This window comes from Armigeres subalbatus, chromosome 2, assembly GCF_024139115.2.
Source record: "Armigeres subalbatus isolate Guangzhou_Male chromosome 2, GZ_Asu_2, whole genome shotgun sequence".
NCBI lineage: Eukaryota > Metazoa > Arthropoda > Insecta > Diptera > Culicidae > Armigeres > Armigeres subalbatus.
In genome coordinates, this window is record NC_085140.1 from 196,183,400 (window position 1) to 196,198,247 (window position 14,848).

The 14,848-nt window shown below is 37.6% G+C and overlaps 1 protein-coding gene across 3 annotated transcripts in view; it reads right to left on the reverse strand.

The window, feature by feature from the left end:
- Positions 1 to 14,848, reverse strand: part of LOC134211462 (glucose transporter type 1) — a 519,077-nt gene that overhangs the window by 183,550 nt on the left and 320,679 nt on the right. For all 3 annotated transcript variants that reach the window (XM_062688339.1, XM_062688340.1, XM_062688341.1), the window contains exons 10-13: positions 11,593 to 11,717; positions 11,239 to 11,517; positions 10,859 to 11,046; positions 10,386 to 10,475 (exon numbers count right to left, since the gene is read on the reverse strand). In XM_062688339.1, coding sequence (XP_062544323.1) covers positions 10,386 to 10,475; positions 10,859 to 11,046; positions 11,239 to 11,517; positions 11,593 to 11,717 — 682 coding nt within the window. The remainder of the gene's footprint in view (positions 1 to 10,385; positions 10,476 to 10,858; positions 11,047 to 11,238; positions 11,518 to 11,592; positions 11,718 to 14,848) is intronic.

The window sequence follows — 14,848 nt, forward strand, 5'->3', positions numbered from 1 at the left end:
GCGACTAAATATTTATTGTGAGCGCAGTTATGTTGACAACAAGCAGATAAAAACAGTGTTTCAAATCAATCCAACGCGAAATCAATGTGATTATTAAGATTCTAAAATATGAGCAATCCAGCACTAATACATTTTTGCTATTCGACACCATTTTTTTTAAATTTGCGTTCTCTCGGACCTAGTCTCGGACAAGCTGGCGTGGCACTGTGGTCGGACATCATGAAATCATGGCATTAATAAATAGCTCCTTAGGGTTGCTTCGTAGAAGTTTGATGTCTTCCACAAAATTGTTGCATGGTAAGTAGGCCATCATATGGTGATAACATATAGTTCGGAACTCTCCCGCTAGGGCGGCGCTTCAGCTAACTTTTTATATGAGCATGATAGGATAGTGGTGTCTTCAGCAAAGTTCAAGAATTCAGTATTATGATCAACTCTTGTGAAGGAACCATCTTTGAAAGGCTTGTAACGGACGCAAATTCGGTTGCAGAAACTTGCCGTAAATCTTCCATAGTGCCTTAACATTTATTGAGTTCCGCAGGTGTAATGGAAACCTGTCAATTATTCAATCAAAGTAGGCCGACAAATTCATATTATAATTAGCACTTATGGGCCAAACACAATTGATACGTTTGCGTGCGTTTTGACAGTTTTCTCATGGGAAAACTGTCAAAACGCACGGAAACGTATCAATTGTGTATGGTTTATTATGGGTTAACTCAATTGATACGTTTGCGTGCGTTTTGACAGTTTTCCCATGGAAAAACTGTCAAACGCACGCAAACGTATCAATTGAGTTTGGCCCAACCAATTGTGTTTGGCCCATTACACTTTCGGGGCCGCGTTTAAGCTTCGTTTTAGTTGTTTTGCAAAATTATTTTAAAATATATTGGTCTGGAATTTTGTTGAGAAATCACTAAAAGGCGCTACAGATTTAGTTGCCTTGAAGTTGAAGTTCGTATACTCTGGACGTATTTCGAAACAAGAAATTTTTATTTTATCCTTATTCCTAAAAAACTCCGAGTAGTTTATATAAAAACGTAAATTATTTAACGATGTTCGCAAATCTATGCCTAATTCGAGGAGTGTGCAAATAATAAAAAACAGAAAATGTGTGTCTGATAAGATTTGTTGTAAACACCATCTGGTGTCAGTGCAATTGATGATTTTCTATTTTTGTCTTTGAGCACTAGATCGTTGAAAATGGGCTCTCATGAAGCATCACTGGAAACTGTGAAAAACAAATAATAGGTCGTTACAGAGTTACGACAAGTTTCTGCTACCAAATACCCCTCCGTTACATTCTTTACAACCCAAAGATTCTGTCCGAGATAAAATCTCTGTAGGATATAGGAGGTCGAGAAAATAAATCGATTTTTCTATATAGGGTATCTGTTCCGTTATTAATAACATGCTACTATATCAACAACATTCGCAAAACCGGCAATTTAGGATCAATTTGTGTCGTGTTTTGTTGTTATCAGGCGTGCTCAATGCTGAAAAATCACAAAATGAGAAATAAAACAATTTGCGCACCAATTCTTTTGTTTTCGGGTGGTATTGATTTGGGTACATGGTATGAATTGAAGGAACAGTTCCCCTATTTGAAATATTTTTCAATAATTAAGGCATTTTTTTAGGTTGTTCTTTGGTCAAATCGGGTCAGACCCTACCATATATGACTCTCTGGGATACAGAAAGATTATGCGAATATAAATATTGTACATAGATACAAACTTAAGCAAAAATAAACAAATTTTGAGAATTAAAACACATTTTTACAAAAAAGACATTGTATCTCAGAATCACAAGCCTTTTCAAAGATGGTTCCTTCACATAAAACTCATAAAACAAAATTCTTAAACTTTGCAGAAGAAATCATCATCCTATCATGCTCATTTAAAAAGTTATCTGGAGAACCACCCTAGCGGGAGAGTTCCGAACTATATTTTTATCACCATATGAAGGCCTACTTATCATGCAACAACTTTGTGGAAGACACCAAACTTCTATGAGGCAACCTTGATGAGTAATTTATTAATGCCATGATTCCATGATATCCGACCAAAGTGCGTGCCCTGCATACAATCGATTGCACACTCAACATCTGTCACGCCGCAGATAATTATACATACTCTCGGCTGTTCAAATTTGTAAGATTCATCATTACTCAATAGCATATTATTACAACGCTGGGTTCCTTTTTTTTGAATATTTTCCAGAGGAAATTCCGAAGATTTTTCCAAGGAGCTCCAAAGAATTTGCCAAGAAAATTTTCAAGAAATATTTGAGATCATTCCGAATTTGCAGAGGAAAAGATATCGAAATAATTGGAGGAATTAAATGGAGGTTACTTAACTCGTCTTAAACGGTTGTTTGAATACATTCCACTAAAAGAGCTTAAAATATTTTTCAGAATAAAAAAGCAAAGTCCAGTAAAATATAGAAAATTTTCCAATATAGATTTAAAAATTTCCTGAGGAAATCCGGAAGATTTTGGCATGGAATCCCTGAGAATTTCCGAAAAATATCTTCTGGAAACTTCAAGAAATATTAAGCGAAATTTCCGCCAAAAGCTCCACAGTAATTCCGAAAAAAAATTCTTGGAGATTTATAACTATTTCTTGTTAAGATGCCGAAGAATTGTCGTAAAATCAGAAAATTTCACATGGAAGAAAAACAGGAGTATTTCTTTTAAAAAATCAGAAAAAAGATCTAAGATAATTCAGAAGTATTTCCTTTTTTTTATTTTCAATGATTCTAATGATCAACATGGATGTCGCCTGTTCAACGCCGCTTCATCCGTTTTTTACGCGGTTGCTTCCATGGCGAGACCCATTCCAGTTACCAAGTTGCATCTGCCATAGTTATTTAATTGATCTACATTCACGCAAACACATTGAACGAGCCATGATCGAGCCGATTCGCTCCAAGGCTAAATTGACTGCACTGAAATTGTGAAATTATTCAACTTAATCGTACGTCGTAGAACACTGCTGAAATAACGGGAAGCTTAGAATAGCTTTCCTTTCGCACCAGATGAATAAAAATTCATTTGCATAAAAATCTTACTAGGAGACAGGGGATTGAAGAACACAGAAAAATCATTTACGTACGGTTTCTAAATAATATTTTGGTTCGAAAATTGGTGAAAACATGTTTCGTTTCAAACTACCCCAAAAGCTTCAGAAACAATTTCATCTTGCTTCTATTTCTGCTTTCTGTGAAAAATATGCACGAAATTGTTGAAACCGGCATGTTGCGTAATCTTAAATCTGCGATGGGTGCGCATTATATTTTACTCGATGCCGGTTCGACCCATCCTGAGCAGGAGCGACGACCTCGATAACATAAATTGGTATGATTTGGCCTTGCATAAGAGGTAAAGTACAAAATAATACCAAAACTTATATGCAGAGTTCTTGAGCCATACCATGCTTAGGTATTTCAATACCAAACAAATAATAATTGGTTATGCATTTGGTATTGAAATTCAATTAAATAACTGAGTTTGTTATGGCTTAAGTATTGTGCATATTAGTTTTTGTATTATTACTTTTGTATTTTTCCTCTTATTCAGGGGTAGTTCATAACAGAGTATGGTGTCTATAACAGTATTAAGTATTATTTAGTCAATTTCTCCTGCTCGGGATTACTCATTCCATCTTCATTGCCACTCGTTGTTTCATCAACGCGGAACTTTCAGCCGAGAACGCTGTGTACATGCATCACAAACGCCCCACCAGGCCAAAGTGATTTCATCGCCGTTACGGCGATAACTAGTCACTGCGATTCTATCGTTGGGCCTCTGCAAGCAATGTTCAATTTACACTTCCATACCAACGGCGACAGAATCGCGGTGGGGGTATCTTAAACGACTACTGCCGTCGCTTGGCGGCTGTGATTCTGCATACAGGTACCCAGCGATAGAGTCGCGGTGATTAGACGTCACTTGAAATCGCTTAGGTTTGGATAAGCCTTTATTGCATACGAGTAGGTCGTCCGCTCTCTTCGCAATTGGTGATGTGTAGGCAGTTGAAGGGTTTTTTGGCAGTCGGAACAAATCCAAAAGAAGTTTTCTAAAGATTTTTTTTCTAAAGAGTTTTCTAAAGAATTTCCTTAATGAGTTTCTAAAAATATTCTAATGAAGTTTTCATCGAAAACCTTAAATAATTTTTTGAAGTAATTCCTCAAGGATCATTTTTGAAGGAATTCAAAAGAAATTTCCGAAGTTTTTCACGAACGCATTTCCAAATAAATAGGGACAAGGCAGGTATTTCCGTCCATCGTCGTAGGGGCTAAAACCAACGAAAGCAACGTACATTTGCTGAAACTCCACTATAGCATAACGTTTCTCCTGAGCTTACGATTTGGTACGTATGAGTTTTATAAAAAATCGTCTCTTTTATTGGTTTTCGAGACTATGACGAACAGACGAAAATACCTGCCGTGTCCCTACCTAAGGGAATATACGCAGAAGCCCATCAAGGATTTTCTAAAGGAGTTCTTGAAGGAATTTACAAAGGAATTCCTAAAATATAATCCAAAGGAATTCCTGTACAAATTTCCGAAGGAATTCTAAAATATAGCATTGCCAAAAATATTCCTAAATTAATTTCTACAAAAATTTCCTTAGGAATTTCCGAAGAAATTCTTAAATAAATCTACGAACAAATTTCTAAAAGAATTTTTGAAATGATTTTAAATAAACTTCTAAACGAATGTCTGATGGCACGGCATGGAATTTCAGGAACAATTCCCTAAGGTGTTGCTTTTAGTATTTCTAGAGGAATTTCCGAAACCATTACTGGAGGAAACTCTTAAGAGTTTCCTGGAGGAACCTGTTAAGCATTTCCTGAGTGAAACGCCAAAGGAATTTCTAGAAATCCTTCAAACGAATTCCCAGATTCGATAATTTTCGAATTAGTTTATTTATTTATCGTCAAACAATAAGGAGACCAAATTAACAATTTTATGCATTATATATAACTCATATTACTGTATAATGTTGAATCGAAAATCTAGAGAAGAAAGTTTTTTGGGCACATTCCCATTTATTGCTATGTCGACCGATTCACAATAGCTATTATAGCAGGAAGTCATTTTATTGATAGGCCCATTTTTGCATAGTTAGTTCTTTGATTAATATAAAGCAGATATCTTTTCTTTAACCCTTTTGTTACCGACAAAAAACTCCCTTACGTTACCGACAGGGTACTCGGGTACTCACGGGCTTAAAATGATCATAACATTGTCAGTTTTCACCGATTTTGACAATTTTGGTTGCTATGGATTCAGTAACTAAAATTGATTCGGATTATCTGCTTACCGGAATTCCGCATTTACTGGGCCAAAGTTTGCATACATTGAAGATTTATAGACAACCAAGATTTCTTGCGCCATGACTGATGAACTTCGTTGGAAATTAAAAGAATATAACTTAACTACGTTACAGGACCATCTTATAACTGTTATTCCGGAAACAGGTTCCCGTGGGGCCTAAAGTAGCCACAAACTCATTCTGAAGAAACCCTGGAACTATGGGTATCAAAATTCATAAAATTGTTTCGGAAGCATGATCTGATGAGTAATTAGACCATAGGATGGTATGACAACGGGCCGGTCATCCTGGAACAGGTTCTCATGGGGCGTAAAGTGGCCACAAACGCATTCAGAATAAACCCTTGCAATATGGGTTTCAAAATTCATGAAATTGTTACGGAAAAAGATCTTCTTTCTTCTTCAACAAACTGGTCATTCTCTCTTGGATTTAAAAAATCCAAGCAATTGTTTCAGAAACATGTTTTTTCCCACAAGAACGAAACAGATTTTCATGGAACCTAAATTTTCTAGATTCGATATTCTAAAACCACAAGTGCTCTTTAGCTCGATGCGGGCTCGTCTTTATTCGATATTGAAGATATCGAGTAAGAGCGGTAGAATCTACCTGGACGAATATGTTTAATCACTTTTGCTGGTCTACCGTTTCGATGGCAAACCTTCTTGAAGGCCCATCAGCATGCTTTAAAAATGCTGATACTTATCCAGTTTCCCACTAGCGATAACGGCTGCCAACTAGCCTCTGGATAGTATCAAATTTGACGTTCCTGGAGGTCAACCGCCCCCACTTCTCTGAGCATTCTGAACAATGTGGTAAATAAGAAGCTGGGGATGCAATAGATCCACACTTTCTTATTTGCTGCATTGCTCAGATTGCTGTTTCTCACTACTTTCTTCTTCCTTTTTCTTTTTTCTCTTTTCCTTCTAGCTTCTTTCTTCCTTTCCCTTTAAAGTTCTCTCTTCTCACTTCTCACTTCTTACTTCTCTCTTCTGACTTCATAATACAGTGGGGTTACAAAATGGGTCAAAAACGTGATAAAAGCGCGGCGGGATAAAATCGGAGGAAGACAAAATCGGGGAATGACAAAATCGGGTCAACACCAATCATCTCCTTAGCCGTGCGGCAAGACGCGCGGCTAAAAAGCAAGACCATGCTGAGGGTGGCTGGGTTCGATTCCCGGTGCCGGTCTAAGCAATTTTTGGATTGGAAATTGTGTCGACTTCCCTTGGGCATAAAAGTATCATCGTTTTAGCCTCATGATATACGAATGCAAAAATGGTAACCTGGCTTAGAACCCTCGTAGTTAATAACTGTGGAAGTGCTTAATGAACACTAAGCTGCGAGGCGGCTCTGTCCCAGTGTGGGGATGTAATGCCAAAAAGACGAAGAAGAACCAATTCTCTCTTCTCATTTCTTTAATATCACTTTCACTTCTCACTATTCACTCCTCACCTGTCATTCGACCTAATGTCCATTCTGCCTAATGTCTGTTCGGTTTAATGGCCATTCGGCCTAATGACCCAGTATCGTTCCAGCTTCTTGGAAAAACATGTTTCAGAAACAATTCCAAGAATTCTGATGCCAGGGTCTCTTCTAAACGAGTTTGTGGCCACTTTAGACCTCACGGAAGCCTGTTCCAAGATGACCGTTCCGGTTGTCATCCATCCTACGGTCTCAAATACTTGGAAAACATGCTTCCGAAACAATTACAAGAAAATGCTGATGACTAAATGCTGATGTCATATTAGAAATTTGGAGACAGTACTCGTCGATAGCAAATCCTTCCGCACGCGATGGCATATGAGCAAGTCAAACCACCTTCCTTTTGCCAGTGGAGATATATCAGCTTCCACACTGATATTCTTCCCTCCCCCTTCATACGGGAGCTTGGCAGAAGGAAGGTCGTGCGATATATGCCATCACAAATATTGCCCTCCGCTCGCTTTCAAATCGACTTCTATAAAAACATTCTTCATGCCTGCCGTATCCTAACGGAACTATCAATTCTATACTTTCGCCTCTAATGCTATCATGAACATGTACGTCCGAATTTGGAAGATGATATTAGCATTTCCATATCATTAATTACAAGAATGTTGATTCCCCTATTGCCAGGGTTTCTTCTTGTTTCCGGAACAATTTCTAGAATTTCTATACCAATATTGCCAGGGTTTAAATTTAATTCAATGCGTTCAATTTTCATAAAAGTTCACTCTGGACCTGGGATAGGATATGACAATTGAATTGTGACTGCCTTGTTGTTTCCTCAGTCGGTTGCCCTGACGCGGTGGAAACCAGTGCTTTCGAATATTTTCGAATATGTGTAGCGAGATGAACCGGCCTAAGGTCGAAAATCTCGTAAATAAAGATAATTCAATTGAAATCAACTCAATCTGTGTAAAAAAGTATGCCTTCTTCTTCATTTCTTCCATTATTTGTGATAAAAGATGCTACGTACTATCAGAAAAAAAGTTTTTACATGGAATTAGATGAGTTTTACAGTGAAATGGCTCACCGAAATATTGTTGAATTTTGATAGATTAGGATTAGCAAATTTTCATGATTTTATGGCTTACTCAAAATTAAATATCTCAGCTCCGTTATATTATTTTTCCAATCTTTTTTCGCGAAAACTTTTCTTATGAAAATAATTATCGAATTAGGGTAACTGTACCAGTTTAGGCCATGTTCCCAATTTGGCCAATTTCTTACATAACTCCAAAAGTAAAGCAATTTTCGAGGGTTTTATTAGCTTTAACAGGAGATATATTCCTTATCTTTCTTCGCTGTTGAAACTGATCAATATTTTTTTGGGAAATATGCATTTTTCAGGGTTGGCCAAATTAGGCACTAGGGTAACAGGAGTTAATGTTAGGCCTGGATGCAACGTTGGCGCATCACGCAAATTAATCATTAATTTAACAATAATACATCGTTTTGTAGAGATATTTATCAATGATATTTTGAAAAAGTGTATCAAGCTGACTTTATTTATTTTACGCAAGATTCATGCACTTCTTCAACTGATAAACGCAGTAAACCTGCGTGAAAAATTGCTCTAACTAGGTTTGTTAGCAACCACTTAAGTAGGCAGGCAGTACAAGAGATTTTTCTTTTGCCCAATGAAGTAGTTTTTGGAACTGACTTAGCTTTTTTCGCACATTAGATGAACGGATAACAATCAGACTATTTTAGCATTCATGTTGAATTAACGATTTTCATTAGTATAGTGACACAATTAACCAAAACTTTTTTGATTAATTTTAGAACACACGTTGCCAAAATACGGCTGACGATTTTCACTTGAAGCAGGACATTATAATTGCCTACCTTACGCCTTATACAAACGATTTACAGTGAATAATGCACCAACATTTCATGGGCCGAAAATGCATCCAGTACCAGAGCCGAGATTAGAAAAATTGGCCGAACATAAAATCCATTTCGCACGAAACTTTTTATGGATTAAATAATAGATTTTGAACCTTTATTGTTGTTTTTGAATACGTAATAACCAAAAGTAAGAAAGCCGTTTAGTGACATAATTTCGGTTAGATCTTCAATACATGAATATTTAAATCGATAAATGTGCTTAACCATAGCATAATAGCTAAGGTTTGAGCCTTATACCCTGAGGTGGCCAAAACCGGTACACTTCCCCTATACCTGATAATGGACGAGAAAAAAATATGGATACGAGGCGATTTTTTTGCAAATATTATCGATAAAAATTGAATTTTCATAATATTTCAATGGTTCTATAGGCTACAGAATCGCACCAACAGTTCCACTTATGATATTCATTACAGTCCTCAAAAAAAATCAATTCGAAAAAAATATTTAAATGGGTTAATTTATATGGAATATTTAGCCATTTCGACTGGATTTGTTGCTTATAATCAGGATTTTAAATCTTTGCCAACAACGTTGCGGAAGTTCCAAACCTCTGGATCGAATCGTTGGCAATGATTTGAAAAATATCAACATTTTCATGTGATTGAAAGCCGAAATTCCTGATTATAAGAAATATTATTACGTAATATTTATATCTTCTCTATATAATAAAAAAATGGTCTGTGTTCGTATTCGCATGACTCGAAAACGGCTAGATGGATTTTCTTCATTTTTTCAGCAGTTACGTTCGTTTATGGGTTTATGTGATATTTTCACATGCAAAAGTCACGAATAAGGTAGTGTAGAACGTAAAAAACTGAAATGCAGATTCGTTTGGAAATTTGGCATGGGCATTTTCGCCTACATCGTCTTTCAGGTCGACTAGTTACATAGTCAATTCTGCCGTAATCTGCAAAGTGACGTTTACGCCAATTTACAACATACGTGTTTTTCATTTTTACGTTAAAGAGCACGTTGAATACTACTGGTTAACACTATAATTAGAAAATGGCGTGTACGTCACTTTTTCAGATTACGGCAGAATATATGGCAATCAATGCTAAAAACACATTTTCTCCATTCTTCTGATCGTTTTACAAGATTTGCATGAGGAAACTTCATTGTTTACAATTATCTGATAAGTCAAAACATGGAATCGTACAACTGAGGGGGTTAGAAGCAGAGGGGTGTAAGTGTCATTTTGTCATCAAATTGAGTTGACTACAGAATATACGGAAATATGATAATATAGTTTGTACGATGTTTTTGAACATTCATACAATTTGTATGAAGCAAAAAAATATTGAAAAACTTTGAACTCATTTTTCTCAAAACTAACTTTTTGTCACTTACACACCTTTGCGTTTGAACCCCTCAACTATGAATATTGTTTGTATTCACGTCATGTTCAAAAGTATTTACAAATACATAATTTACGCCAAAATGTTCACTATCGTTTTTTTTGCAGCTTATAAGGTACAACCAACATTAACAGCTTTCTGTATGACAGAATATTACAGCTCGAGAATTGTGGCTTATTTCTCGTCACCCGAATAAAAATTATATTGGAAAACTGTGGATGTATTTATGTGACCGTAATGGGAATCCTGGCCCGGCTTTTTTTTTTTTTATTTCCGAACAGCTCATTTACCATTATTGCACCGATTCCTATTGTGGCAAATTTAGCACTCTCTTCCGTTAGACCTGAGCTCATGAAGAGCGACGTCGAGTAGTAGAATACCTGCAATGGGGGGAGGTGTCGGAAGCGGGGAAGAGGCAAAATTGAAAACGGCTTTTAGTGATTTGTGGTGACAGATTGTGAAATGATGGTGAAAATTTAATGGCATTCGTGGTGCTAATGAGGAGGGAACCGAGCGTTTCCATTGAAGGCAAAATAGATAATGCCGGTGGGTGGCGGCGGCAATGTGTTTAGGAATTTTCTGCATTCATAAATCACAATCGTGTAAGTGTTTTGACAACGTTGATCTAATAACTATCATTCGCGTCGTTTGAACGTAATTTACCGTGCTGTCAATGGACGATTAACCATGTGACATGTTGTGGATTCATGGAAACGCTTGGTTGTTGGTGCTACCATATGGATCGGAACGGCAGTGAACTTACGGCGTTTATTCCACTAAACTGCTGACTCAGCTGCATCACAATTCCGATGATGAGTGGCGCTCGCAGCGTCGGCGAGCATATCAGTTCGATCGTAGATATGCTGCTCTCCGATTGCTGCGCTCGCTCCTCGGCACGCATCTCTTCGATGTCTTCCTCTACCTGATTGGATGCCCTTAACCGTCGAAGGGCTGGAAAATTGTGGAGCAGACAAGCAGTTTAATGTTAGCGAGAGCACTTATGGTGGTAAACAATAGCTAACTAACAATAGAGTGTCCCAAAAAAAACCCGTCATGGAGCTCTTTCTAAAATTATTTGTTTTTCTTATAAGCCATGATGAAGGTTTTTGTGGGACATCCTGTCGTACATTATGACCAACTCACCTTTCCGCGCTTCTTCCTCCCACTGTTTCGTAATTAGTAAATATCTAGGTGACTCGGGACAAATAGGTAAGAGTATTAATTGTAATAAAGCTGGACAGATGGCGAGCCCTAACAGCACGGGCCAGCCATCATTTGTTCCTAAAATTTGTTCTATACCCAGTACTTGTGATAATAATAATCCTACGGTCACAGCCAATTGGTTAACGGTACCTAAACCACCTCTTAAATTTAATGGAGCAATTTCAGATATATACATTGGTACTAATGATGTGTTTAAGCCTGTTCGGTAGAAGGGAAGAGAAATTGGAAATTCATCAGAAATCAATCAACGACACGAGCCAACCGAAAGCCTACCACAATTGACACCAATTATAAATCGTCCGAGGAATAGTATTTCATAGGAATGACTCATTTTCGTGAATCCCATCAGGCATGCACCCGTGATACCGAGCACGTTGTTAAGCAGCAGGCCGCCCTTCCTGGAAGCAGAGAGAAAACGAGAAACAAAATACACAAAAGTTAGCAAAAGATCGAATGTCCTGCGTGTGGAACGAATGAAAATATTTTGTTCAATCTCATGACACCGCTGCGCAGCAGCATTGTTGGTTGGTCCATTCCGGATCGAAGAAAATTTGTATTGGAAATTGAAAACGTTATCTGGGGAAGTAACTGCCAATCACACTCATTCTGTACTGCATAACTTCATAAGTTCTTCTATCAATGCGCTCCAGCTGCTGGACGTTCGTTATAGCGAAATATGCAAATTTTCCGGGTCATGGTTTACTAATATTTGATTTACGTATATACGTGCGATATCGTTCTGGGCGTTCGTGATCGTATTGCAAAGTTTACTGTTGCTGTTGCCGAGGATATTGGCTGTAGGATTATTATAGGGTATCCATTAGGGATGTTTGAATTTTTATTTATTTATTCGTCCAAAGGATTTCAAAATACGAGCATCATGAGCGCTTCTATTGTGTAGAAGAAAGATAATATTGGATACCAAAGTTAAAAATTTAATGAGATCAGGTTATAGGCATGCGAAATCGTTGATATTTTAAAAGTTGGAGGTGACCATGGCTCGAGGATATGTTCCCAACATATATAATCTCGTTTATATAGAAAATTTGTGATTTCGCGAGCAATTCGCAGCTGTAGACAAAAAACAAAGTTTTTGTTATTAATAAGTGTACAAACTCGAAGCTCTGAATGATAAAGGCTCTGAAAAACGCATTCACATAAAAGCCTAATGAATACCGACCGTGAATGTATATAAATAAAGAAAATGAGTAGAAGGACAGAATTAGTTTTTTCAGACCTCCAGGAAAGGATTGACAGGTAACGACTTCTGATATTGAAAAATAGTCTCCCGTAAGATCGATATTGTCCAAAATTGAATCGCAGTTACTGGCAGGGGACCCGTAGCGGATAGTAACACAAGTCATGTTGTACGGAGCACATCTCACAGTCTCTATGAAAGAGTTAAGGCTTAAACCCACGTTCCAAGCCATTGACTGATTCACTCTGTACATCTCTTCACATATTGGAAGCATACTTTTGCCAGTGCACTATTATGGTCCATGATACAGATTTAAGCGGAAAGATGCAAATTACGTCAAAACTATTTTTTAAACCCTATCCATGAATAGGGTGGCTCATCATGCTTAGCTTAATTGACCGCCCGTAGTTGCTATCGCATTATGAGCAGATCAACTGCTCTTGCACAGAGAACCAACAGATGCTTGCTTGGGACTAGCAACCATCTTCAATGTACTGGTGATCTCAATTGTGTGGTCACACACTACTGCCTGCCACGTCAGAATGCAGTCATTGTGGGGAACGGGTATGAAACGATAATGCAGTCACTAAGCATATGCGGTATTTCGAAAAATTTCGTTTCAGGTGATTCGAAACGAAATTCCGCGGAATTTCGCGGAATTTGAGCATGGCGAAATCTGATTTCTTGATTTCGTTTCGTTTCGTAAAATTACAAAAATTTCGCTAGAAAAAACTAGCTTCTAACGAAATTTAACGAAATTCCGCGGAATTTCGAAACAAATTTAAACTTAAACCATACTTTATATTATCAAAAATTTTTGGCTGCGCCGCTGAACAAAATCGTAAAGTTGTTTTCAAAACTTTAGGTTATACAATATTCCTATGAACGCTTACTACATAACCCCATTCTGAGTCGACAAATTCGTATATGACACATTCCAGCGTAACGCGACACCGTGAGGAGCCGACTTTCAGCGAGAAATTAGGTCTGCATTCAAAAATTAGTTTCGGGGTCATATGATAAACAGGTGTAAAATTACCCTCTTTGAATATGATAAATATAATGCGCTGCATATCGTAAGGCGACACCATCGCTGAATTGCACTTTTTCGCATTTTGAAATGCAAGTGCGTGTTTAGCTCTGGTATACAGTTTGGAGTCTCAATTTATTCTAAGAATTTCTCGTATACATCAACAAAAATAATTAAAATGAATTAAAATTGCTGGAAAAAACGGAGAATTACTGAATTGATATCAATGGACTAAACCACGATGACGTCACGCGTCGATTTTCAGTAAGAAGAAAACCTCATCTGAGGGCAAAGTTTACAAAAATGAACATTAACGTGAACTAAAGCTCCGAATTCACTCAAATGTTCATCGGCCCGCAGCGGATGTCATTTTTCGAGCGAAAAGAAGAAGAATCGTGGAAAAAGAAGACGCTCGTGGTTAAGTCCATACCGCCGCGCTACGCTGATCGACAAAAAAGTGTTCGGCAAATGGTGTCGCGTTACGCAAACGTGTTTATCGTTGATCGAATACTTAATTTCAGCAAATTTCGATGCGACATGTTTATTTATTTATTTATTTGGGTGGTTCTTCATTAACAGGCTTTGAAGCCCCAATAATGGTTTGTGCATTGACAAAAAACTTATATTACAAAAACTATCTTAACACCGTAAAAATCTAGCTCGAAGCACGTCTCTTGATACATTAAAGTCAAACTCTGAAGCCACACGGTTGAATGTCCTCTGTAACCCAGTAATAGCATTATTCACTCCATAATTAGTACGATGAGATGGTGGTCGCAGCATCATATTGTTCCGAATTGCTCGAGGTCTTACATAAATGTCTACTCGTTCAAGAATGCTCGGGCAATCTACTCTGTTTTGGAGGATGTCGGAAACTAGAAGAGCTCTAGCTACATCTCTCCGCCTTGCAAGGGTATCCAGACGAATTAGTCGGCAACGGTCCTCGTAGCTTGGTAGATGCAGTGGATCTTGCCATGGTAGTCGACGGAGTGCAAGTGAATCTAATGAAGCGCCGTTGAACCTCTCTGCTCCATTGTGGTAGAATGGGCTCCAAATACTCGAGCCATACTCCAGTATCGAACGCACTAAGGCACAGTAAAGTGCCTTTAAGCAATAAATATCCGAAAACGTTTTTGTTATCCGAAAGATAAATCCCAGACATTTGGAAGCCTTATCTACTGCAAAAGATACGTGTTGCTTAAATGTTAACTGGGAGTCTAGTATTACCCCCAAGTCCTTAATTTCGTCCACCCTTTCCAACTGAACTCCAGAAAGAAAATAGTTATAAACTTGTGTATTCT